This window comes from Agelaius tricolor, unplaced genomic scaffold, assembly GCF_023055355.1.
Source record: "Agelaius tricolor isolate 1412-34295 unplaced genomic scaffold, bAgeTri1.0.p SCAF_6, whole genome shotgun sequence".
NCBI classification, from domain to species: Eukaryota; Metazoa; Chordata; class Aves; order Passeriformes; family Icteridae; genus Agelaius; species Agelaius tricolor.
Window position 1 is genome coordinate 37,089,483 of NW_027269266.1, and position 25,222 is coordinate 37,114,704.

General features: G+C 40.8%; 1 protein-coding gene across 7 annotated transcripts in view; it reads left to right on the forward strand.

Moving 5' to 3' along the window:
* Nucleotides 1–25,222, forward strand: part of RARB (retinoic acid receptor beta) — a 320,463-nt gene that overhangs the window by 119,793 nt on the left and 175,448 nt on the right. For all 7 annotated transcript variants that reach the window (XM_071429372.1, XM_071429370.1, XM_071429374.1 and 4 more), the window contains one exon: nucleotides 8,581–9,088. In XM_071429372.1, the coding sequence (XP_071285473.1) occupies nucleotides 8,911–9,088 (178 nt within the window). In that variant the 5' untranslated portion in view covers nucleotides 8,581–8,910. The remainder of the gene's footprint in view (nucleotides 1–8,580; nucleotides 9,089–25,222) is intronic.

The window sequence follows — 25,222 nt, forward strand, 5'->3', positions numbered from 1 at the left end:
TTCAGATAGATTCCTCACTCCTCTTGGCTGTAACGCCACTTGGGAAGCGATTGGCATACTTGTAAATGTCTGCACATCCCATAATATCGGATGACATTACTGAATATAGGCAGCAGGATGTGGTTTTTCTTGCTTACTCAGTCTCCCTTCCCTTGGCCTCTTGTTTCTTTCCAAGAGCTCTTCTCGCAAAATCTTGCGTTGGCTGGGAATCTGTGTGATGGTATCTTGTGGTGCCTTGTAGGCAAGGGCAAAAACCAATTAATTGCCACTTAAGGACAAGACTTCTGTGGAAGTTTGATTTTGCTGGACAGGGAGCATATTCCATTCTGAACTTAATCAGAGATGCTACCTTTCCTTCATGGATAAGGATCATGGATAGTTGAGTATGCTGCCAGTTTAAGGTACTACCTGTTGGCCTGTGTAAATCTTCCCAAATCCTAGAAGCATGTCAGTGCTGGTTGCAGCCTACCTTTGTTACCTGTGCTTCTTTGTCCCTTCTTTGACTTGATGAGGAGGGACCCCTAAGGATAGGTTCCTTATTCCTGTCAGTGATCATATCTTCATGGTTGCCATCTCACATAGAAGCAGATATGAACAAAACAATCTGACTGGGCACATAGGACAGTAAAGAATAATTTGGATTGCTAAATCAAGTCTTGTTTTTCTGAACTGTAGGGAGAAACTATTCAGGAACACGGGACACCTGCTGGAAAAATGTGGTCAGAGAACTAAAGCAATAGGCACAGTACCTTGAGTGCAGAAAGCTTCCTACTGGAGTTTCTGGTTCTGTGTAACCTGAGGGACCAATCTGCTTTTTAAGAGCCAAGTATCCTGTGCTGTTTAAATTGTGGATCATCTGAATCATGTTTGAGAGAAGAGATTTGTTTTTCCTCTTCAGTTTTGTGGATGAGGAGATACAAGGAAACAGGTTCGGTCTGCAGAAAAGCCCTGCAGCTTTGGTCTGGCAAATCTCTGATTTCCTAAACCTCTGTAGCATACAGGATAGTCTCTCATGAAAGATATTCTCAGTATGGAGTTACTGTTTTACATCCTTTGAAATGTTAATAAGGAATAACAGAGATGACTGTGCAAGAACAGAAGTGTTGATTCTGTTGAAAGAGCAATTTTAAGCATTAAGAAATAGCTTTTAAATTTGGGGAGCATAATGAGTGTTCAAGTTCACTTAAACTCAGGAAGGAGGAAGCCCAGTTACCTTTCCTTTGGTTTCCATAGATGAAAGAGAACTTTTTTCCTTGACTGTCCTTCAGGATTTTTTGAATGTGACAGAGTAAGTAAGGAATGCATTTAGTTACAAAGCAGAGTGTCCTATATACCAGCACAAAATGTATTCAGAGCCCTTTGAATTCTCTGCAGAAAACTGCAAGAGAGTCCCTTACAGAGGTGATTGAAAGCCACTGCACAGGAAATCAACTTCTCATCCTGTACATAAACATGAGCCAATTCTCCTATATCTGGCTCTCGGAGCAGTACACACAGTAAATTGTTAACCCCATCACCTGACCTAACCATTTATCTTTGCTTCTCAGTATAGTTTTGGCAACTGCTGAGTAATGAAAGAAAAAACATGGAATGCAGATAGCTGTAGGAAAAAAAAAAGGCAACAATCAACCCCCTGACCCCCTCCACCAAAAAAAAATCCCCAACCCAGAAACCCCACCACCCCACACCTCAGTTTCAAACACCCCTTTAAAGCAGCAAACAACAGGAGAAGATGAGAAATTGCCTGATACAGTGACAGGATCTTAAATATGGTTAGTATAGAACAGAATTAACATCTCTGTAGAATAACAGACATGTGAAGCATGGATTTTCAATCCTTCACACTTCTTGGTTGTGTTAGCACAAATAAATTAATAACTCTCCTGAACCTTTGCAGAACAAATAACCATAGTGCCTTTCAGGTTTTGAAATGTAAGCTCTGTGTGCTTTTAATGTTAGTTGTTATACATGAAGGTTGCCTGAAATAGGTTATTCTGCTTATGGAGTATTGTTCCCATATGAGGATTCAAGCTATGTACTCACAGCTGCTGCTCTCCAACATGGACTCTCAGTTCCACTAAAATCAATAGTTGGCACAGCAGGGTACTGTTGTATGGTGTGTAAATAAATGGGTGTCATTGTGTCTCACTTTTTTTTTCCCTTTTCCCCTTTCAGATTTAGATTTGCTCTTTTTCAGGCATACATGAGTGTGTGTTTGCAATGCAGGCAATTCGAAGCATAGCTGCTAAGGGAGAAAGAAGCTTTTCCCCCCCCTCCTTTTTATACTTCCCGATAGGATTTTAAAATAAACAGCAATTGCATTAATTATATTAATTATCTCTTAACAATGTCAGGGGGAAAAGACCCCAAATAAAACAGAAACCCATTTTGCAAGTGTCAGCTTTATGACAAAAAGGAATTCACAGTCCCCCAGCAGACAGCTATCTTGCATACCAAGATGCAGGAAAAGTGTCATAGAAAGAGTGTCTTAATTCTGTTACAACAATTTATCTTCCCTCTTTCCTTAAGTCTTGTACCTATATTTGAAAATATGTGACAATTGTGGTTATGGGATGTAAGAGCTACAGATCTGCTTTTCAATAAACTGACTTTGAAGTTCTGTTTCATGCGTTTTCTTTTTTATTCATGCATCTGGTCATATAGAGTAGTTTACTTTTTTTGGCTGCAGACTTGGCAGATACAAAATGCAGATGTTGTTCTTCTGACTTAAGCTGCTATTTTAAGCTTTTTGGCCAGCGGTTGGAAATTTTAGGTTCAGTTGTTTATTTGCTTATCATCAAAGTGGTTTTTGTCATATAATTCATATATGAGTATTAGCTTTCTGTGTTTACTTTCAGAGTTTGAGATTAAGAGTATGGTCTTTTTTTTTCCCCTTTACTTTTTTTAAACCAGCATGCTCTTTTGATTAATAATACAGTAGAATATGTTATGCTTCAGAGAGCTTTTATTTGCAAGAAAAAAAAAAAAACCCTCAAAAAAAACCCCAACCAAAAACCAGCCCAACCCTCACATTGTGCTGCAATGCTTTCCCTTTAAGAAAACCATATCTCTCTCCAGATGCCTGCATCTCTTTGATACAAAAGGGTACACTAAGTTCCATCTATAAACAGAATCCACTAATTAAGAGTAATTGCTTCGGAGATTGGTACAGACTATTCAGCATCAGATGCATGTTCCTCTCAGATATCCATTAGCCTCTAATAAGATAATGCAGATGTGCCAGTCTGTTTCCTGTTTCCTTCTATTGTACCTTTATTGCCGTATATGGACCAATGGGATGGGCTGAACAATAAGTGGATGTCCTTTTGCTCCCAGAGCCCTTCTCAAAGGAATGTTTGTTATTAGATTGCTTTTTCTGTTTAGTTTCACATCACTATGCTAATAAAGGAAACATAACACTCCAAAGGCTTTTTTTTTTTTTTTTTTTTTACTTCTGCCACAGTAACTACTTTATTGTTTAATTAAATCTCATTGGATAGCCATGAAAACAAAAATGCAACATCTCACAGTCAGTGAGAACTGGTGCAGAACGGACTACAGCCTCTTTATGAAATAAAAGTTTCCATGCATTTTTAAGAGTTTAAAGGCAGTGTGGTTATCGTGTTACTGGATCTGACTGATTTACACTTGAGTCGTGCTAAATCTGCTGAATTATTCAGTACTGCTGAATGCAACACCATCAGCCAGCATAATAGAAAGCATATGCATAATCAGGGACTTCAATACAAACTATACATTAAATACAGTAAGCGTTCTCAAAACTTGACTTGTTTTGAAAACAGCATTTGAATATGTCTTGAAGCCAGCTAATAAATAAGAACACCACCAACTCTGTCCCTTGGGGAAAACAGGTAATAAATATATTGTTGAAAGGTTTTATATGCAAAATTTCTCTGAAATTGTTTTTGTTGCTCTGAGAAGAGCAACTTGCCTCTCCTGTCTTACTGCCCAGGCTGCCCTCCCAGTCCAGTGATTCCTGTTTTAGCCTAAGATTTAAGGGAGGGGCGGGGGGTTTGGCATTGGCAGGAAAGTGGGAAATGAACTTAGAAGAGACTTCCTCCGTGACCCTGGAAACTTCGGGGACAGCAGTGCTGCAGACTGAGGGCTTGGAGAAGCAAATTCCCAAGTGCCCAGCACTGTGCAGAACATGTCCTCATGTTGGGGTGCCTCTTCTGCATTCCTGGTTTTGTCCCCCAGTTGTAAAGGAAGAGCAACAGAGTTTACTGTGGCAGAACGGTGTAGGAATGGCAGATTTAGCTTAGAAGTTTTCTGGATGCTACATCATGGATATCTTAAAATGATTGCTGAATTTCAAACATTACCATAGGTAGGGCAGAACACCCCACTGACCTTTTCAGAAGTGAGGGAAGAAAAAAAAAAAGACAAAAATCCTGCTTTACTTGCAATGCTGGCAACTTAATTCCCTAGTGAGAGGGGAGGAAGAGGAATGTGGAATTGGGATGTTGTTGGCAAAAGGGAGGACAGAGCGTAACCTTCCTACTGACACAGAACAATTGGCCGAGCCTCCTGCTTTGGCTTCTTGCCTGTCCAGCTGTTGATGTGCATCAAAGTCACCTGTAACAGCAAAGGGATTTTAGGAATTCAAATAAATCTTAATACAAGTGAAAAATTCAGAAGGATGAGTTATGGTGCAGTAATACCAAATATTGTTACCAAATAGAAGCTAAATAGCAATATAATGAATGAGGCTCAATATATTTAGTATATTTTAGGAGAACTGACAGATGTCTGAAGAGCAAAGCTGCTTTCTGTAGTCAAGCCTGTGCAAAATGCATGGGAATTTAAGAGACAATAAGAAAAGTTGGGTTACTGTTTATCCAGTAAAATTTGAAGCTTATATGTGAAAATTTGTAGTTTTAAATTTCTGCTCAGCTGCACAAACACTGAGAAGAAATGTGGAAGAGATACACCTGCTGCATTAACTTCAGCTGATAAATATTCTGCTCTGTTCTAGAGCTACTGTAGCCTCCTTCCCCTGTGGCCATCTGCTTTATCACTGAAGTCAAGTCAATAAAAGACCTGTAAAAACCAAAAAGGAGGAGGCATATGTTCTGTCAAAGAAAAGTCATTGGCCGCTGTTCAATGCAAAGTAGTGCGCAGTGTGATCATCTCTTGGTGAACATTCAAAGGAACTTTTCTGTATGATCCTTTTCCATACTGCTTGTACTAGGGGCCTTGTACTCAGGAACAGTCACTAAGGAGAAGCCTATGGAAGAGGATTTTCATTGTATGCTGAGGAGATCCTCTGAAGTCCCTTGGTCACAGCCATTTTCTGAAAATGTTGCCTTCTGCCTCCAGGGCAGAAATCCATGCTGTTGCTATGGGTATTTACCGTAGCAAAAGACAACAAAGGAAAATCTCCTTCACAAAGCTGACACCCATACAGTGTTTTGAGCTATGGTACAGGTTTAGTTAGGCAAAAGAGGTGTTTTCACCTTGGAATTGCATGCAGCCTAGACATCTGTGGCTGATGTCCAGTGCTAGGTTCAGGGATATGAATGTGTCCATCTGGTGATACATTAGTGAAATGTGTCATGGGAGTTGTGCCATGGAACTGGCGTGAATGGGGAAGCTGATTGTTGGGTTTCCTGTTCTACAGCAGTTTCTACTTTGGGATGTCCTCTGCTGGGCAGTATGAAGGTGATGGGTCTGTAATCTCTGTTAGCATTTCAAGGAACTTGAAATTCCTTGGAAACCATAGAATGAGTGGCATTTGCTTCTTTATAAGAAGCTGGAGCTGCTGATTGGTAGCTAATCTGCCTACAATTTGCTCCTTGATCATTGCATAGATGTTCTGCCATGTGAACAACCTGATGCTCCCAAGGGACACAGATTGGAGTGTTTAGAGTATCATGACTTTTACACTGTCTTCTCTCTCTGCCTATGGAAAGTAAATTTCTGAAGAACTCTGAAGAGGAAGAAGTTCTCAAGGCTTATCTCCAGCACAGCTATCTGCAGGAAATTTCTGGCCGTGAGTGGTGAAAGGAAGGTGATTTTTGAGTGACACAAGAAAAACTTACTTTCATGTAGTATTTCCAGTTTATAATTACACCTCATGTAAAATTATAAGGACACAAAACTATATGATTATAACCTAGTTTTGGCACTGTTAATTATATGTATTTGTATACTGGAGCTATAACATTGCTGTGTTCTGTCATCACCACTCCATCACAGATCATGTTCCTTCAGTAATGAAGAACTGACCAAAGAGTTTTCCTGAATGCTTTTTTCCCCCTCTGTCCTGAAGGAGTTGCTTTTTTCTCAATACTTTTGACTTAAATATGAATATATATCTGATGTGGTTCTGGGAACGTTTTTAACTTATGATGAGCTCTGCATTTTTCTGGCTAATAGAAATATAATTGAAGGTGTTAGATAGTTTTGTAAGATGAATTTTGTTTCCAGAGCCCTACATCATTTAAAAATAGATGACCTTGTTCTGTGTTTAATTTAATGCACACATTTTTAGGGCTGGTATTCATCAGCATCCCTCTCTTGTTCTTTTTTTTTTTTTTTTTGCAAACACTTAAAAGTGTGGTATTTTGGCCGGCATTTGTGGAATTGCTTTATAAAACTTTGCGTGTTCCTTTGATATTTGACTTTCCTTGTCTCTTAAGCTTCATAAAGCCTTAGCCAGGTAAAGCAGGCACCAGTGATGGCTCATCTCATTTTGTGTTGTTAGTGAGTCAATGTATTTTAGCTGCTGGGGCTCCCTCAAAAGATCTGCCTGGTTTCACTGGTCTCCAGGCATGTGGTCCTCGAGCTCATCTTGGCCAGCAACTGTGCCTCCACTTTCTGTATCCCCTTCTTGCAGCCTCATCTCTGCATACGTTTGCATCCATTAGCATTAAAGGCATTTTGTGCATAATTTACACAGTTATCAAATACTTACAAGCTACATTTCAGTTATCCCCAAGCAGGCTGCACTCAGCAGAAGCTGCTGTCTGACAACATGCACAGCTGGTAACCTTTGCTGGTATTCCACACAGAGGAGAAACACTCTGCTGCTCTCTGACAGGCAAACATGTGCATCCAAGTTGGGTTTTTTTCTTTTTTTCTCCTTGCTCATTTGAATTCTTACCGACAACTGGTGCACTGAGCAGCAGCAGTGATAGTCAGTACTGCGTTGTCACAGTTTTCCTCCTCTGGCGGCAGTTTTGCTTTGTGACCTTGACACATCATTTCACCGCTCCTTTGTTTTCCCACCCCAAAATCCTCTTGCTTTTGGTTTCAGGCTATAATTTCAAAGAATTACAGATAAAAGTGCTATATAGCGGTGGATGTGGTTACTGATCACTGACTGGCAGATGCAAGAGTGTAGTACATTGTCTCAGGAAACAAAGCTTTACTCAGCCGTGGACTGCCTTACTTTTGGGTGGCTGAGTTTGCTCTGTGGCTCCTACTTCCTCCTACAGTATGTGTTGGAGGAGATGAGTAAACTCCTTGTGCAGGGTGAGCTCAGGAGCCGGCTGCAGCACTCACTGGCTTTTGCCTGGAGCACTGCATGAGTAGCTACAGGAGCAGTGTTTGCAATATGGAAGTGGTTGCAGCCTTCCCAGTACTGTATCTCTCAAGACACCAGTAAGCAGCACTTTCTGGTGTTGCACCATCAGGTTGGTTCAGAGGCCACCAGCCATTTGCTGTACGTAGATTTGAACTGCTATGGTGGGGGCAGATTTTGTGGGAATATCACAAGAAGTGATATTCCTGTTCTCAGCCTGAGGCTTTTGGTACAGAGCCTGAAAAAAGGAGGACCCCTTCAAAGGTGGCAGCTGTTTGGGTGAAATACTGAGGAAGGTGTGTGGAGCTCTGGATGACTTTGAAGATGGTGTCATGAGAACAAGCGAGTTTCCTAGCAGAGCACAGGAGCAGTGTATTGCATGGTATTGACTCACGCCACTCACTCACCAGATGATGAAATAATGGGTGCTTCTTTGTTTGGGCGGTTTCCCCTACCCCTCAAAAGAAAAAAAAAATAGAAAATCATTAGTGAGGTGTCTCCTAAGGGATAATAAACTAAGTATTCTTTGTGAAAACAGTCATTTATTAAAGCAATTACTGCTTTAACAGTCCAACCCAAAATTGCCCTCAGACGTGTGTCTCAGTGTCCTGCCTGAGCCATGGCACTGAAGTGAGTTGACAGCCCCCTCAGTGCCAATCCTTCTGCAGCTTTTAGGGGGACACTGGAAGCTTTCATATACAGGGAAATTTTTCAGAAGTTGATTATTTTTCTCCCCCAGCATTAATATTTCAGGTAATTATTGATGCATTGGTTTTAAATCTGGCAGTTTTCACAACAAGACTGCGTCACACCAGAATTAGCTTTTGGTGTTGCACATTGTGCAGGGAAATCAACTCAATGGGTGTTCTGCTGTTAGCTTCAGTAATAGGGTGAGAGTTTTACATGAGCTGACCTTGTGGGACACTGATAAATAAATTGTAACTCAGCAAAAATAACAATGAGAAAAAGAGTCTTCTATGTTCACATTTAAAAACTATGTATATTTTAATCAATATATTGTTTTCTTCCCCCAGACTGTGTCAGTATGCATCTGTAGAGACCAGCTGTGCTCCCAGAGAAATATTTGTAGAGGCAACTGAACTGCACCCTGATACCAGAGTAAGAAGACTCTCTAACCACAGTCTGCAGAGCAAGGATGTCCTAGAAGACAGAAGAGAGAAGAGTAGGAAGCAGCGATGAAATATAGGATGGACCTGATATAGTGAATTACCTTTTCATCATCACGCAATCCAGCTTAAGCTGTACCTTCAGGCTTGACAGCCCTCGTCATTCATAATTTGAAGTATCCAGTTTGCTGGCCTGGAGTGATGCAACGTGATACCTGTCCCCTGTGAGGTGTTAACATGACAACCAGCAGCCGCACATGTCCCGTACCGGCCGTGAATGGACATATGACTCACTATCCAGCAGCACCATATCCCTTACTTTTTCCTCCAGTCATTGGTGGACTGTCACTACCTTCCCTCCATGGACTCCAGAGTCACCCACCAACTAGTGGATGCAGCACCCCATCACCTGCAAGTAAGTGCTTGGTATTAATATCTTTTATTGACCAGCTCTCCTCTAATAATGACGGTGTTCATTCTGAAATTTTATCAGGAGTGGTTGCAGTTGTTCATCTATGATGTATTTGACTTGGGCAAAGAGCATGCATTTGTTTTGAAATACCATTTTCACTTCTTTTTTTTATAAAAATAAACAGGCAACTGTATGGCATGCCAAAGCTATGGAAGCCAAGAGTGACAAAACCTGCTATGCATTTTGGTATATCCTGCATTAGTATACTAGCTGCAGAATCCAGTGTTGCTTTTACAAAAAACCTGACCTTTTTGTAATGATGAATGGTGATGATTCCTCAATATAGAATCCTCTGAAGTTGCACAGTTATTAATACTGCTTTAGTTTTCTTCCATAAGTAGCTCTTTTCTTCATGTGCAGCTTCTGAAGAGCAGCCCAGTGGACAGCTGGTGTCTGTGAGCTGCCAGTGGCTGCAGAATGAGCCCTTGAGTCTGTGGTTGAGTTTCTGTTGTGGTTTAACCCCAGATAGCATCCAACTATTGCACCGCTGCTGTCTCACATCTCCTTTCCCCCATAGTGGGCTGAGGAAGAGTATCAAGGGGGGGAAAAAAGGTAAAACCCATAGTTTGAGATAAGAACAATTTAATATTGAAATGGGATATAAGAATAGTTGTCATCAAAAGGGAGGCAACAAAAAGAGGGAGAGAAGTAAAACCCAGGAGAGACCAGAGATGCTCACTACAGTTGCTCACCACTGCTGACAGATGCCCAGCCAGTCCATGAGCAACCAATGGCCAACTCTCCCCTCACCTCTTTATGTACTGGGGATGGCATTTTACCTCTTGGAGTATCCCTTGGGCCTGTTTGGGTCAGCTGTCCTGGCTGTGCTCCCTCCCAGCTCCTTGTGCACATCCTCACTGGTAGAGCATGGAAAACGGAGAAGCCCTTGACTTAGAGTAAACACTACTTAACACAGCGATGCTTTAGTTGGTGTTGTCAACATTATTCTCACACTCTATCCCAAAACCACAGCACTCTACCTGCTTCTAGGAAGAAAGTTACACTCCCAGCCAAAACTAGGATAGTTCTACATGCAGCACTGCTGAGTGTATTAGCTAAGGAAAGTTTTTTTCTTTGCCTTATGACAAGCATGCTTTCTTCTTGGTCTTAGTTTTATATGTGTTTAAGTGGCTCCAAACAAAGCTGTCTCAGGTATAAACTTTCTAAGTAGGATCACTTAGAAAAGATACGTCTCTGGAGGTCTTTGCAGTGGATGACTGATGTATTTATCATCCAGGAAACCCAGATATATACAGCTTTGCAGATCAGTTTGTTGTTGAAGATGCTTGTCTAAATGCATTACTGTGACTGTTGGATATGAGAAGTCTTGACTAAACAGCACATGTGTGGAACAATGCACTTTCTGCTAAAGGAAAAGGAGATTTGTTATAGCAGTTTTCCTGATGCATCTTTCAACAGAAATCTCACAGAGTTTCAGCTCCAAATTTAAATGGAAAATCACAGTGAAGACAGTACTTCCAAAGAGTAAAAATTGCAGGTTTTGTGCTGCTTGATAGTAATGCTGGCTTCACATCTCATATACACATACTGGAATGCTGGGCAGTCTTGAAGTAAATTAGTGGGTTTGGTGGTTTTTTTCTTTTTTTTTCTTCTTTTTTTTTTTTTTTTTGTTTTTGTTTTTGTTTCTGTTTTGTTTTTCTTCCCATTTATGTGGACAGTTTTCATCCAGTCACATAAGCAAAGAAGTATAATTAGATCAGGTTTTTATTTGCCCTGTTCTATTGCAGGGTGTTTGTCTTCTTGGAGATGAAAAGCAAAACAGTCAGAAGGTCTACAAGTAACTTCAATTTTCCAATCCTATCAGAAAATATCCTGGTTGATTATCAGTTTACCATCCTGAATTTATCCCGCACTACTTCAGGAATACTCACCTGTTGAAGAAATAGTTTTATTAGTAAATGGGAACATTTTCTGAGGCATAGATTGGTAAATACCAAAGTTATATGATCAGCAATGTCGAGTTTTTCTTTTCTGTGAATTATTCCTGTGGAATTAAGACTGTGTTGCTGATGCATTATTAATGATTAATAAACCAGTCAGTGCTCAGCCTTTCAGAAAAGTACTGCTTAGTATGAATTTCTGTCAATATGCAAAATAAGTGGCTACCTCTAAATCTTGGGGTTTGTGTCTTTATGCCCTGGTCCCAGCATTTTCAGGTCAGTATTTTTGTGGAGGTGCTTGGCAGCACTGGCTCTCTGTGGCTGAGCAGAAAAGCCTGGCAGCTGCTGTGCATAGCTCAAGACAATAATGTTTGCAAATACCAGCTAAAATTGGCAAGATAGGAAGGAGGGTGCCTTGAATGAGAATTGGTTTTGAGACATAGTCCATTGCAAGATGACTCTTCTGGTTTGTACTACTCTGTTTTCATACCTGTACTGTCAGCACTCTGTCTGTAGACTTCTGATTCTGGAACTTGAGGTTTATATCACTGGAATTATAGAGACAAGTTCTTGGAAGCATGCAGGTTGAGCTTTGGGTTGTATTTTAGGGTTCTGCTCTCCATTGTAGATTTTGTTTGTTTATTTGTTTGTTTTCCCAATGAAGCCACCCATAGGCCAAAGCCAGTATGATTGATAGTCTCTATTAAAGTTAGAATTTATACTGTCTGGTGGAATAATATGGAACTCTCTTGAAAAGAGTGGAAAAAATTATAGGTTGGCCAAACTAGTGCTCTTTGTATGCTTGAAGCTATTGTACTATTTATCTTCCAGATTCTTTTCATTCATTAAAATCCAATAGAAATGACTTTACATAACAGGAATGTTATAAAGATCTCTTTAATCTTTATAAAACAATGCTGTTCAACAGCTTTTGTTCAAAGTTAGTGCCATTTGAGCTTCTGTGTTAGTGCCTTGTTTTATTTTGTTCTGTCTTGGTTATACACTTTTAATGATGGCAGAATAACTTTATATCAAGTTTCATTAAGTTATCTTAACCTACAGTTGGGGCAGGTATCTCCAGTCCCACGAAACAGAGAACAGTACATCTTAGACACATGAATTGTGTGAGCACGAGGCCCTTGCCATAAATGCTCAGGATGGAGTGATTTCGTTTCATTGATGTTAATAATGCTGTTGCCTTTGTGACCTGTGACTCGGCTTCTGCTTTTATCCTGAGATACATAGTGCAAAATACTTAATAATTGGAGGTGTGGTCACAGTGCTGGAGGGGTCAGAGGATGAGCAAACCCACTTCTATGGGTACGTGAGCGCTGCATGAGCACCGAACAAGAGCAGGGCCAAGCAGGTCGTCACTCTGTGAGCCCCATTGATTTACCTGCCCCGTGTTACCCCGTGCAGCACGCAGCACACATCCTCACTCTTGACATCAGGTGCAACACAGGCCTCCCTGGCTGCATTAATTAATGAGGAGTTTCTTCTTCACAGCAGAGATGGTTTCAGGAGCTTGCTGCTTAGATCATTTAGAAATGGTGGGAGAAGGCAGGACTGGAAGCATTCCTGTGCTTTTTGGGTCGTGTGCCAGTCTCTCGTAGACCAAAAGGCTTTGGTTCTTTGCCAGACTCAGAGCAGCTACAAGAAATGGGCAAAAGTCCTGCAGAGCCTGACGTGTTTGCAATAGGAAAATCATAGAAGACTCATGAAATAATTTATTTATTAAATCAATAAATTAATAAATTTAATTAATAAATATGGGCAAATATTGTTACTTGTTATTTTATTAAAGTAAACCCACCTTAGGTTCAGGTGAGTAGCAGTCACACAGGCAATTCCTGTTTCTGAGTGGCATTGCTCTCCATCAGCCCTGGAAGGGTCAGGGCCCATCTGGCCATCGTGAGACCTAATGCTGCTGCCAGGGGTCAGTAAGGCAAATGTCACAACGTGAGGATACCAGCTTTAGAAGGGTCTACATTCTTTATAAAACATTTGTTGTGTGGCTGTAGTGACACATTTTAATTTCTGGAAAAGTATTAGTTATAAAAATCAGTCTTACAAAAAATCCGAAACTCCAAGAAAACACCCTTAATAAGAGAATGACCACCTGAAATTTGAGAAGGATGGCATGTAAAAGCTGCACAGATCATTGTGGTATATCCAAGGAGTTGAAAACTGGTGAGGAAAGTTCTGCTTTATGTTATGGCTGATGGGACTGCAAGGCACACAGCGATGTTGCAGTTTCACAAGCAAATATCAGCGTGGAGAAGATGAAGCCCTGCTGGTTGTTTGTAGAGTATCTTTGCAAGACTGGTTCCTGTAACATAACTTCACCAGAATGAGTTTTACAGAATTAGTTTAACATGGCTAAATACCACTACATAACAAAGCCAGTTGGTGTGAGCTGGAGGAAAAAGCTTAATCTGAGCTAATGCTGTGATGAAAGGAATCCCTGAGTGTTTCCTAGACCAAATTAAAAAAGGGTCTGGACAATAACCACAGTGGGAGCCACTAAATAATAAAACACTTTTTTTGGCAGTTGTTCCCTTTCTGCTTGGATTGAACATTTGCTTGAACAAGGTGATTTGTGTAGCCCATGGCATTTGGTGGGAGCACCCCTATATTCTACCTCTGAACCCTGCCCCACATTTTGTTCCTCAGGCTGCCAACATGAGCCTTCGAAGCCTTGGAATCCCCCTTTCCATTTATTGCAAGGGAGGAATAGGAGTAGCTTGATAAGGGGCAGGACAGAGCAGTAAGTCTGATACAAGAATGTCCTGGAATTTATATAAACTCAGTAAGGTTGCTTCATCCACATAACTTGGAAAAAAGTAATCTGCATGTGTTATTTAGAGGACTGTTGGGATGCCATGGAGAAAATTCCATATTACGGTCACTCATTGTATTTTAGCCAAGCTTTTCCATTCTTTTCTGTCTGGGGTGTTTTAAAAGTGTATAGTAAAGAATAAAAGACTTTATATTCTGTTTTATGTAAGTCTCCGAAATATGAGAAAATGTATGGAAATGTTTGGAAAGTAAGATCATCTGAGAAACTCAAAGAGGTAGACAAGGAAGCACCTACAATATTATTTCTGGTTGTGCTATGTAAATACTAATTATTTTATTTATTAGTCAGTATTACATATCAGGCTTTTCAGACATGCTCAGGACAGGCAGATTGCTGTTTTGGGCATTGTTTTCTGCTGGAATTGTTTTTCCTTCTATTAATGCAATTATTTACTACTTGAACTTCATCTTAAAGATTTTTTTCCCTCCCTGGGAAATGGATTTTCTACTGGTATCATTAAAAAAGTACAGTTAAATCCAGTGTTACTGGTATAGTACTGCAAGATATTTTTGCCAGCCCCACCCGTTGCAGGAATTCATTTACTTTTCCAGTCCTGTTGTTAATCATTATATTGACACAGAAAGTCCTCCCAAAAGCACTCTTTGGCAGATTGCATTAAATATGAATAGCAGATATTCATTACGATGTGTTGTCCCCAAGAGAACTCTAAACTATCTGCACTACTCATGAGCAGGCAAATACACTAATTCTCCAGCTATTCAAATTATTTTCAAATAGTTTAGTGTGTCTCTAATAAAAACAAGAATGTCTCTGTTTCCCTTAATTACTCAGAAGGTCAAGGACTCCCACATCTCACTTTACTTCGCAAAATGGGGAATATTCGTTGGAGATTGGAGTATGGTTAGTACATGATGGATTTTCTTCCATTGGCATAGTTACTGAGGCAAGTGCTATCTGTAATGGACTGAAAAAAACCCTTATCACTCTTTGACATTCTGGAATTATCTAAAATAGTATTATAATAGTTATATTGAATTAGGAAAAAAAAATTCATGAATCAACCTTGTTTGATTCTGTTGTTCGAGTTTTTTTCCCACAGCATCTAATCATAGTGTAACTGCCTCCCTTTTTTCCAGTCCTGTCTCCCTGGGAAAGCTTGCTGTGTGGTCATTTACATGTATCTGCAATTAACAGATGACTTTCAATGTACCTACTCGGTGCATGTGCTGTCCATCGTTATTGGAAAGACAGAACATGTGTTTGCATTCAGAAAGAGGGGGGTAAACAGAACATGAATCTCAGATTTCTTAGCCACAGCCAATGTTGCCTCATGCTGTCAAGTCTAAGGAGTCCAGATGATACCCTGCAGATACCACTCATGACCCTGGAAACCACCATTTCTTTTCAGTTCTTCCTCTGTGTCATGTGGATTGTTTTCCTGGTGGAGATCTTTGTGTAGCTTGAAACCATCCATGCTTTCCTTATTGAAACTGTGTTACATTGTCATTTTTGGATTCTAGTTGATCTGAAACTATCAAAAATTTAAACTTGCTTTTTCATGTTAGAGCTTCTTTTTCAGTATTGGCACTTTCAAATAAACCAGGAGCTCCTCTCTTCTCAATGCAGCTGGTGAATCCTGCCACACCACTGCCCTGCCAGGGTGGGTCCTCAGCACCCTGTGGATGCAGCCCACTTCAGATTTCAGTGGGCAGCATGTTCATCTGTGAGAAATCAGTCTGGGTGTGTATGGACAGGAATTTGCTTCCTGGGAGGAAGCCAAATTTAGAAATTTTCTGCTCTGGCAGGGAAAGCATGTGGTGCAATACTGGCATGTGCTCTGTAATGGCTCTGTGCATCCCTCGTTGACATGCTGTGGTCTGAGGGAGCCTGGTGTTTGGAAGTCAAATAGGAGCTGTCTGAGAACTGCTCTTTCCCTCCTTATGGGCCCCAAAGCAGGGAAATTCCCCAAAAAATCCCCAACAAAAAGCCTTCTTACCTAAGGCTGGAAATATATTTCTGTGGAGTATTGCAGATGACCTTCTCCTCTTCTCTGGCTCAACAAAAACAACACCCAATAGCTCCCAGTAGTGGGGATGTCAGGAATGAAGGGTGAGGGGCTTGTTGTAGCTCCCCGTTGTTGGTTTATTTGGGGTGACTCCTCTGTTGCCCTAGTGATGGTGTGTTTGGTGTCAGTTCCTCCATCCATGTTCAAAAGGAATGTAATGCCAGGCTTTGGGTTTGGCAAGGTGGCAGCACCCAGAGTTATTTCACTGTCTGATGTGTTTCCAATCCAAATCGATAGGTGCAATCTTCTGAAATTGCTAACAGTGTGATAGTTCCAGGATGGTACCAAAAGTCAACATAAGCTTTTGCTTTGCCAGCTTTCTTTCTGAAGGCATATGCTCAGCAGCTAATCGTGTCATTTTAGCTATGTGGAAAGTTTCCATTCAGTCATGTTGCTGTGTTCAAAAGGCAGGTCACTGTGTGGATTGGGGGGGATTTTGTTAATACCAGGAGGTTTTTTGTGAGGTAAAATGGGCCCTTTATTTTGTCTCAGTGCTGGCCTCTGTAAAACTTTCCTCCTTTAGTCTACTTGAATTGTGAGTTTGTGTTTACTATGGTTTTAGCGAAATGTGGTGTTTAATTGTCTTATTAAATAATAGTCTTATTTAAGATTTAGACAGGGACAGATTTGTCTTCAGGAGGAATCAATTTATGGTTTTCCTCAGGTAGAATATCTTCCCTTTTTGCCTATTTAGGGAATATGGGGAACAAATTGTGTTATGTGGACTTTTCAGCTGTATCAATGACAACATGTTTCCCATTTAAAATGATAAATACCCACCCTATCTGATGAGCCCTGAAAGGGAAGGGAATCCTTTTTCCCTTCCTTTGTCCTTCAGTGCTCTGTTTCCTTTCTTACTGCCCAGAATAGGCCTACATCAGTAATATTCATAAATGATTTACAAAAGTAATTCCTGTGTAATAGCTTGGGACGTCAAGATTTTATGATGCTGCCAGATGTGCTATCAAACAAAATTATCTGGTTCAAAAAACTTGTGATAAATCTAGTCAGGGGAAATTCCCTAGGGCAAACTCACCCTCTACAAAAGTAACTATATCTCATAAAATTGTTAGATTTGCCTTTACCACATGTTTGAAATCAGACTTGAAGCAACAATTTTATTCATGTCAAAACTTAGGTTTGGTATAAACTAACAAACAGGAAGGACTGGCCTTAAGCAACAGAAAACTCTTTTCCTTTCAAAACACCACACACACACTCAGAGGAAATGTCAGAGTAAATATCAGAAATATTCAGAAAACCAGAACCTGCATCCCTGAGATACACAACTGTTTTGTCTAGATAATGCATTTTTAGAAAGCAGTCATACCCTAAATATAGCGGGTCTCACCAGGGTTGGCCTGCTGAGCTCCCGACAGCTGTATCTGAGTACCCCGAGGTTGTGCAGCAAGCAACATGCCCAGCATCTTCCCTGTGTGTTTGATTCTTCATGGTCTGAGTCAGGGGAAGTGTGTTGGTAGCAAGGTGTGTGTTTTGTCTGGGAATTTGGGTTTTGAAGGAGGGGAAGTGCTGGAGAGGCACTGGAAGTCCCTGTGTGGCCATTCCTCCATATTGGGGAAGGATGGACAAAGGCAATGTGCCTTTGGCTTAGCTCCACAATTTTATGGTGGTCCTTACTTCTCAAGAAAGCCCACAAGGATGTTTAGGTGCCTACAAAAACACACTTCATAGGTGTAAGTACTTCAGTTATGCCAGAGGAGCAAAAGGTTTTTGAGCATGATTTTCATCCCATAGTTCAAGGTGTCTGGGAGAGGGGCTGAAAGTCATGACTGTCTGCTGGGAGCATCTGGGGGAGAAATGCTGAGTTCAGGTGATGGAAGAGTTTGGTTCGGCATTTTTGGGAGGATAGAGCAGAAGAGGAGAGGTGGGTCTGGAGGCTTGTGATGCGCCATGTCTCTAGGGAATGTGCTTCTGCTTTTGGAGTACTCTGAGATATTACAGTTAGATAACACACTTGCTTACAGCTTCAGTTAAGATGGAAGTCAGGTAATTCATGCACTCAATAGTGTGGACCTGCAGGTAGACCTTTGTCAGCTCTGTCTTTGCTATTTTTAGTGCTGAAGCCCAGTTGAATTTGATTTAACCTCAGCACTAGCTTTCCTGAACTTCATATGTTTCAATCTGAGACTTGTACTAAGGCTGATAATTTTTTTTAAGAAATGTAAACTGCAAGAAATTAAGATGGGCAGAGAAAAACCCAGAAATACTGTGGAAAACTCAGAAAAATACTTACCTCATCCTTTTAGGATGGATTTCCTCATCCTTTCTATGGGTGGATTCAGACCCCAGCATGACCACACAGCTCCTGCGAGTGCTGTGAAGACTCTGCCTGTGGTCACAGCTGGAGATATTTTTTTTCCTGTATGTGTGTAAAAATTATGTAGTTGACTCTTAAAAACTAAGGCCTTGATCTCTCAGCTAGAGCAGTAAGAGCAGATTGCATTCACTCTTTAAATTTAAGACCTAAGATGCTTTTCAAAAGCTGGCTTTTACTAAAGATGTATTTTGATATTTACAGTAATGGGGGAGTATAATTTCTGAGATAATGGGAGGGAGGCAAAATGTAGGCTTATGCAGTTCTCATTTCTCAAAGTTAAAAGTTTTCAGGTGTATTTCAAGGCTTCATAACACAACATACCTAACTAGAACCTTTTACAACCCATGATGTTTTTTCCAGTCATTTTTTAAAAATACCTAATAGTTAGTTTTAATGAAAGAAATGCCAAAAGTCCTTTAAATACAGCTGTAATAGCATCACTTTTTCCTCTCTGTTTTTAAAAATAAGAAGAAAGACATTCTTTACCAGAACTGAATGCTCCAGGGAAGAAAGGTGGTGTCCTAAGGCTGCTCTGAGCAGCCTGCAGCTGTTACCAGAGATTCTGCCCAAAAGCCTCTGGGCTCTAACAAACTCTGCAACTGTATTTGAGGGAGAAAAAACTTGGCTCCCTTTTAAGATTGAAACATCCAAGCCAACAGCCCGAGTGCTGTCCTCACAATCAGGTCCCTGTCAGTGGAAAATGCAGCGCAGTTTCCTGCGCACTCTGATTTCAGCTGGGTACCATGGCCACTGTGGAATGCAGCATCTGACAGGGGCAATACCTACCCTTCTGCAGCAGAGCCAGTGGAAATCCTCATTCTTTGTATCCTTATTCCCTTCCTATCCTCATTCCTTCCAGCCACTGAGCGATACTTGTTTGAGGATAATGATCCTGGAGAGAGATGCTCAGACGTTTGTCTAGAGCCCTGAAATGAGGCCGCACTGTAAATCTGCGGTCTTTGGGAGAATCCACGTGCATCCCAGCACTACCTAGAAGCTATCAGCAAAGGCATTTGCTGGGAAGTGGGACTGTATCGTGTAAAGAAATCTGTTTATGATATACTACTTTGGCATAGCAGTTCCAGGATCAAGAGTTCTGTTATTTGAGAAATTAAATCCTGTGAGGATCATTAAAAGTACAGAAATAGTGATGTCATTACAAAATTAACTGGCTATAAACCCGCAGGGTGACATGTCGATTCATAAAGGGAATAGCAAAACATAATGCAGGGCACATCTGCTGCTCCGATTCCTGCAGAACCATCAGCCTATTGGTATCTGCAGACCACTTGAAATTGAACATCTGTTAGAAGCACTCAAAAAAGCAGCAGGAGGACCTGTACACCTTGCAAAATGCTTTGCTGTCAGTAATATCATAGTTTCAATAGCAGATTCTTACAAAAATTGTTATAAGTCCCCTTCAAGTCTCTAGATCTTCCTGGCATTGTTTCTTAAATAGCGACAGCATGAGTAATAGTAAAAATAACATGGACTTTTCAAAAGACTTTCCTAACATTTTTATTACTTTTTATTTATGGTACCACTGCAACATGCAGACTGCTATAGAGTCTTCAAACAAAGAGGGATATGATCTCTGTTCCAAGTAGCTTGGAATCAAGGAAAGGAAGATATATGAAGAGTAAGAGAAAAGGACATGACTTCTGGGCCAAGTGAAGGAGGTGAAGAAAGGCTCGGATCCTAGAAAGGGGAAGCTGAGTTTGGGGCTTTAAGAAAAATGCTCAGATGCTTAGAAACAAATCACCCTGTGGAGACTGACCTGCCTCTTGTGAAGACCAGCAATAAGATACTGCAGTGCATTTCAGAAAACCTGCGTGCATGGTCGACAGTTGATTAGGTATTGTAATTTAACTGCATCGTCTTAACTCCTACCCAGTCAGGATGACAGCGTGTTTCTCCAAGCTGCATGGTCCAGCAGAGTCCAACTAATCTGCAATTTTCTTCTCTTTAACGAAAGCAGATATATATTTAAGCCACAGAGAGGAAGATTTCACTATTGATTAGCAGTGGTTGGTGTTGCAAAGTGACCTGACAGACATTTGGAATGCATCAGCTGCCTCATGGTGCAGCAGCCAAATATCTTGCACAGTTTGCTCTCTTTCACTTTTATTACTTGCAGAAGAAGCGAACTTTGCCAGGGTGTTATTGGAAGGGATGTTTGCCATTTTAATATGTAATTACTCACACAAACTTGATGAAAACATGTTGCAATAGCTTTGATTTTTAAATAGGTAATGGTATTTACTTGTAGTAAAAATGAGGATCATTATAAATAGTTTGAGAAAGTGAATTAAAGTGTATAGCACAAGTCACAGAAAATGCCCAGTTTTATTCTGTGAGTACCAAAGTATTGTTTCAGATATATTCCCCATTTCAGTTTTTTTTTTTTTTTTTTAATAACCAAAGAATTTTTTACCTTGTTGTCCAAGATGAAGCTGAAACTTTCCATAGCCAAAGTAAAACCTAATTGAGGCAATCCAACACTAGTGCAAGGATGTGGAGAGTCACTGACTTGGGCAGTTCAAATGGGGTTTCTGCCAAACCTCTGTCATTGTTCTGAAGCACTCTGCATGAGTGCCAGGGGTTTCTAATAGTGCTGAGAGTTTTATACAATGGACAGCCCGGAATTTAAAAGCCTAATGAAGTGTGCAAAGGAAGAGCATTAACACTAAGCCCAGAGTGAGATGTGTGCATTTTTTTTCCCTGAGATGTTGATTGGTAATCTGTTTTTTAATCAGTTCTGTGCCCCTGAAACTTCTTTGCCTGCCCAGAAGACTCCACAATGATAGTTCCAAAAAGAAAGCAACAAAATGATAAGGAATATGTGGTCCTGTTTGGTAAACTTTGTTTCTTTTTGAGGGAAAAAGAAGTCAAAGTGTTTCAGAGGATGTTAATAAAATTGTTAAAGGCGCTGTCCTACAGCTTGCAGGGACACTCTGGAGGTGGTGCCTCTCCTTTGTCATCAGAGGTACTGAGCACATTCTAGGTCTAGCAGATTTCTTCTTTTTGGAGGAAAAGAGTAATTTTGGGGTCAGATCTGTTGTTTGAATCTGGCAAAGTGGAGCTATATAACAGAAGAAATCCAATGCCCAAAGTCCCTTTCCTCACCTGAACTTCAAGTCACAGTCCATCTGCTGATCACTCAGGAGCTCTCCCTTAAATATTTTTCTTTACTTTCTTGTCTCTGCAAGTCATCTGATCGTGTCTGGTTTTATTTAATTGATTTATGTGGTGTTTGTGTGCTTTTGTGCTTTTAATTCCATACATTTAATTACAGAAAATGTTTCTGCTCCCTCCTTCCTTGCTGAAGGAATTATTTTGTATATATCCTCAAAGTGGAAGGGTGGGTGTTCAGTGAGATGTTGTGTTTGCAGTGAGAGGGATTCAGAAGTGGTTTTTTAGAAGGTTAGGCTGGTTCTTGGCAGCCAAGAAAAGGGGGAGCACAGTTTGGATAGGGCTTCTGCCTGGACGATGACACAGGAGCTGGCTCCTGGGATATGGTGTGAAACAGCTTGTGGAAACATGGGGCCAGTGAACAAATTCAATTTCTAAGTTTCTCTGAGATGACTACAGCTAAGGGGTGCTCTTCACTTGTGTCTGCTGAGCACTGGTCATCCCACAAGGGTAATGAAGAAGGTGTAGGAGCCATGCTGCTGAGTCACATCACCTTTGAACTTCCAATCAGAAGGTTGATGGTAAGCGTGTGTGACGATTTGCAAAAAATGCTGATCCTTTTCAATTGGCTATCGGTCCGGAAAGTTGGGAACCATTGACCTAACTTGTGTCTCTAAGGTCAGGGAGATGGATTTCCAACGATTTGTGCCCAGGATCAGACATCAGCCTGCTAGGAGTAGCATGAAGAAAGGTTGCTGTCACAATGAAGTATCACTTCTTCTTAGGATGGACTACTTTCCCCTTATTTTTTTCCCAGAATGTTTATTGTGCCTGACCTGGTTTCAGAATATCTTGTGTTTTACAAGACACAACAATACTTTGGATCAAAATTATATACTAGAATAGATGTCACAGGGTGAAAATGGCTCCAATGAATATCAGATCCAACAAGGGGCAGGCAAATTTCTTTGTGAGCTTGTTAATCACTTTAAACAAAATTGCTCCCCAAAATTGCTTGTTGGGAATCACATGTTCACCTCTGTAGCCGTATATGCCTGTGCAGGAAGTGAATAAAATCCTGCTGCCTTGCTGGGTGGCTCTCTGCATGAACATCACTGACAGGGTTGGGTCTGTCCCTCTCAGTGTAGTTCTTTGCAGGATGACCTTGGTCTGGGTGCCTGTGCCACTGTTTTTGTGTTCAGGAGGTGCATTGTTCAATTATTTTAGAAAATGTTAGTCTCAGTCAGCCCATGTTGTTTCTTTCCTAGCGAAAGGTTATTATTTTCTCTGCAGTGTTTGTGTTGCAGCAGAAGGTCTGGGATGATTGGGAGAAAAGGTTGACGGAGGGCAGCCAGGGCTGCTAGAAGGATTGCTGGTGTTTCTGAGGGACAGAGGGAACAGCCTTCACCCGTGGCAGACATTTGTTATAGATTCCCTCTAAGATCAGGAAATGAGTACAGTCATTGCTTTGTAATTAACTGTGAGGGGAAAATCTCGGGAGATGGCAAAAACAGATTTGTCCACTTAGAGAAGGAGCGCCGTGACTTAACAGGTGTATGGTGCCTGTACTGCACTACTTAGGAGTTCTTCAGGCTTGGCTGCAAACAAAATATTATCTGACTATAATAACATTGTGAACCCAAAGACCTTAACTGGTTTCATTATCAAGTGAGTGCCTGAGGGGAAATACACAGATGGAAAGGCATTCCTTTCCTTTGGTATAGTGCTCTTGTGCCAGAGAATTTATGGCCAGGACGTGGTTGGCCCTTGCATGGGCGACTGGTGGGGGAAGCACATGAAGTCATTCTGGTCTTGTTGTTGTTGTTGTTGTTGTTGTTGTTGTTGTTGTTGTTATCTTGTAGCCTGTTAAAGAGGTGAGTTTTCATTGCCATGCCAGAGCTTGGGGACAGCACGCTGCAAACTACAAGATGGGGTTTGTGCCATCCCCTGCTCTCTATTGTGGACTTTGTTCTCTCCCTGGGAAACAGGGAGGGAGCAGCCCTGTGTGGAAAGCACTCAGTACCCTGACTGGTGGATTCAGGCTACTGTAGGTCAGAGTGATCCTCAGCAGGTGTTATCTTCTTAGAATTTAATTAATTGTAGGATGTGTTGGAGGGCTGATCAGAAGCGGTGCCCTAAAAGTGAGGGGGTTTTAAGGGAGGTTGTTTTGTTTGGTTTTCATTTGGGTGGTTTTGGGTGTTGGGTATTTTTTGGTTTGGTTTGGTTTTTTTTTGTTTTTTTTTCCTTTTCTGGTGCAGACAGATCTTGGAAAGATCAGCCCTTTGTTGTGTATTTCCAACTTGTGCTCTACTGGCTGGAGATAGCATCTACAAGGCAGAGCTCTATAGCTCAGGCAATCTGAAAGGCTACACATGAGGGGGTAAAAAAAGAGAAAGGAGGTGATATTAACTTATCATTTAGCTAGCTGAGGTGTCCATACTCTTTTCCAGTTCATGAGTTACCCTGTGGTTTCTCAATTATAGATGTCAGAAGAAAGGTATGAAAGTTACGTTTTTTAAATCTGTGACCAGAGAGGCTGCTGCTCCCTGGAGAGGAGTCTGGTCTGTTCATTTTAGAGAACCTGAAGATGAAGATGCAGAGCACATTAGTTGGTTGTCTAAAATACTGTTATATTTTTCAGAACTAAACAAATACAAAAAGATGGAAATTGCATGCAGGATCCATGTTATATTTGTGAGTGTGTGTGTGCATGCACATTTAGACTTATTTGAGAACCCAAAGGTATTGAAGCAAAAACTAAATAAATAATGAAGTTGTGGTTCAATTGTAAATGTTAATGTTTCTGTGAGAGACTGAAGAAGTTCTTTTATTATTCAAATTGGCTTGTTCTTTCCTTGTTTATTTACCAGTTTGCCCTCTTTTTGAACATTATATATGATTTCACGGTTAAGAGTTCACAAATCTTAAAATGCTGCCTTCTTGTCAGTGACACTGATCATACTGCAAAGGTCTTTTTAGAATTTTATACAGATCAAATAGCTCTGTTTGTTAAAAAAGGTCAGAAAAAAGGTCACCAGAATCTTTCATTGTTGGCAAAACTACTTATTTTTTCTTAGTCTGGGTCATAAAGATAGCTGAACAGAACTGCTTCCACTGAATTTATTGATTAAAAACAAGCAACCACCCCCTTTCCCCAGCCTCCTTCTTCCTTCTAACAGACATCTGGCATGGAAAATGTAAGTTAGGTATTTTTATCAAGGCTGTAAGCACCCAGAACTACCCAATAGCTATGATGGCTACTGCAGGGAAGCATAAGAATAAGGAGCTTCAGCAGCTCTGTTACAGCCACTTCTTCCTTTGAAGAAGATGTTTTGCACAGGTGTTAAATGCGATGCCAAAGTACATCTTGATATTAGCATACTGTACATTGAAGTCTGTAATTAACAGCACCCACCTGGGTATGTATGCTGGCATTTTTCTGACTCTTGCCATCCTTTGAGATGTGTGTATCTGAGGATCTAATCCATCTAAGCTTCTGGACACCCTGAACTACAAATGAAGTCAGAGAGCTGCAGGCGCACAGCTCCTGGCAGGATTATGCACCCAGTGAGCTATTGCTCTCATTATGTTGCACTGCAATATATCATCAGTGTGAAACATCATCCTAATGATGCATTAGTGTAATACATCATCAGGGGAGTCCCACCAGTAATGTATTACTCCAAGCATGGTGCTACTCGGTAAGAAAATCATCTCACAGTCCTTGTGTTGTTTCAGAACAGCGCGAACGGAGGGCAAAATATGTTGCTTAAGATTGATGCAGCTTCCCAATTTCATAACTATGTTAACGGTGGGGGTA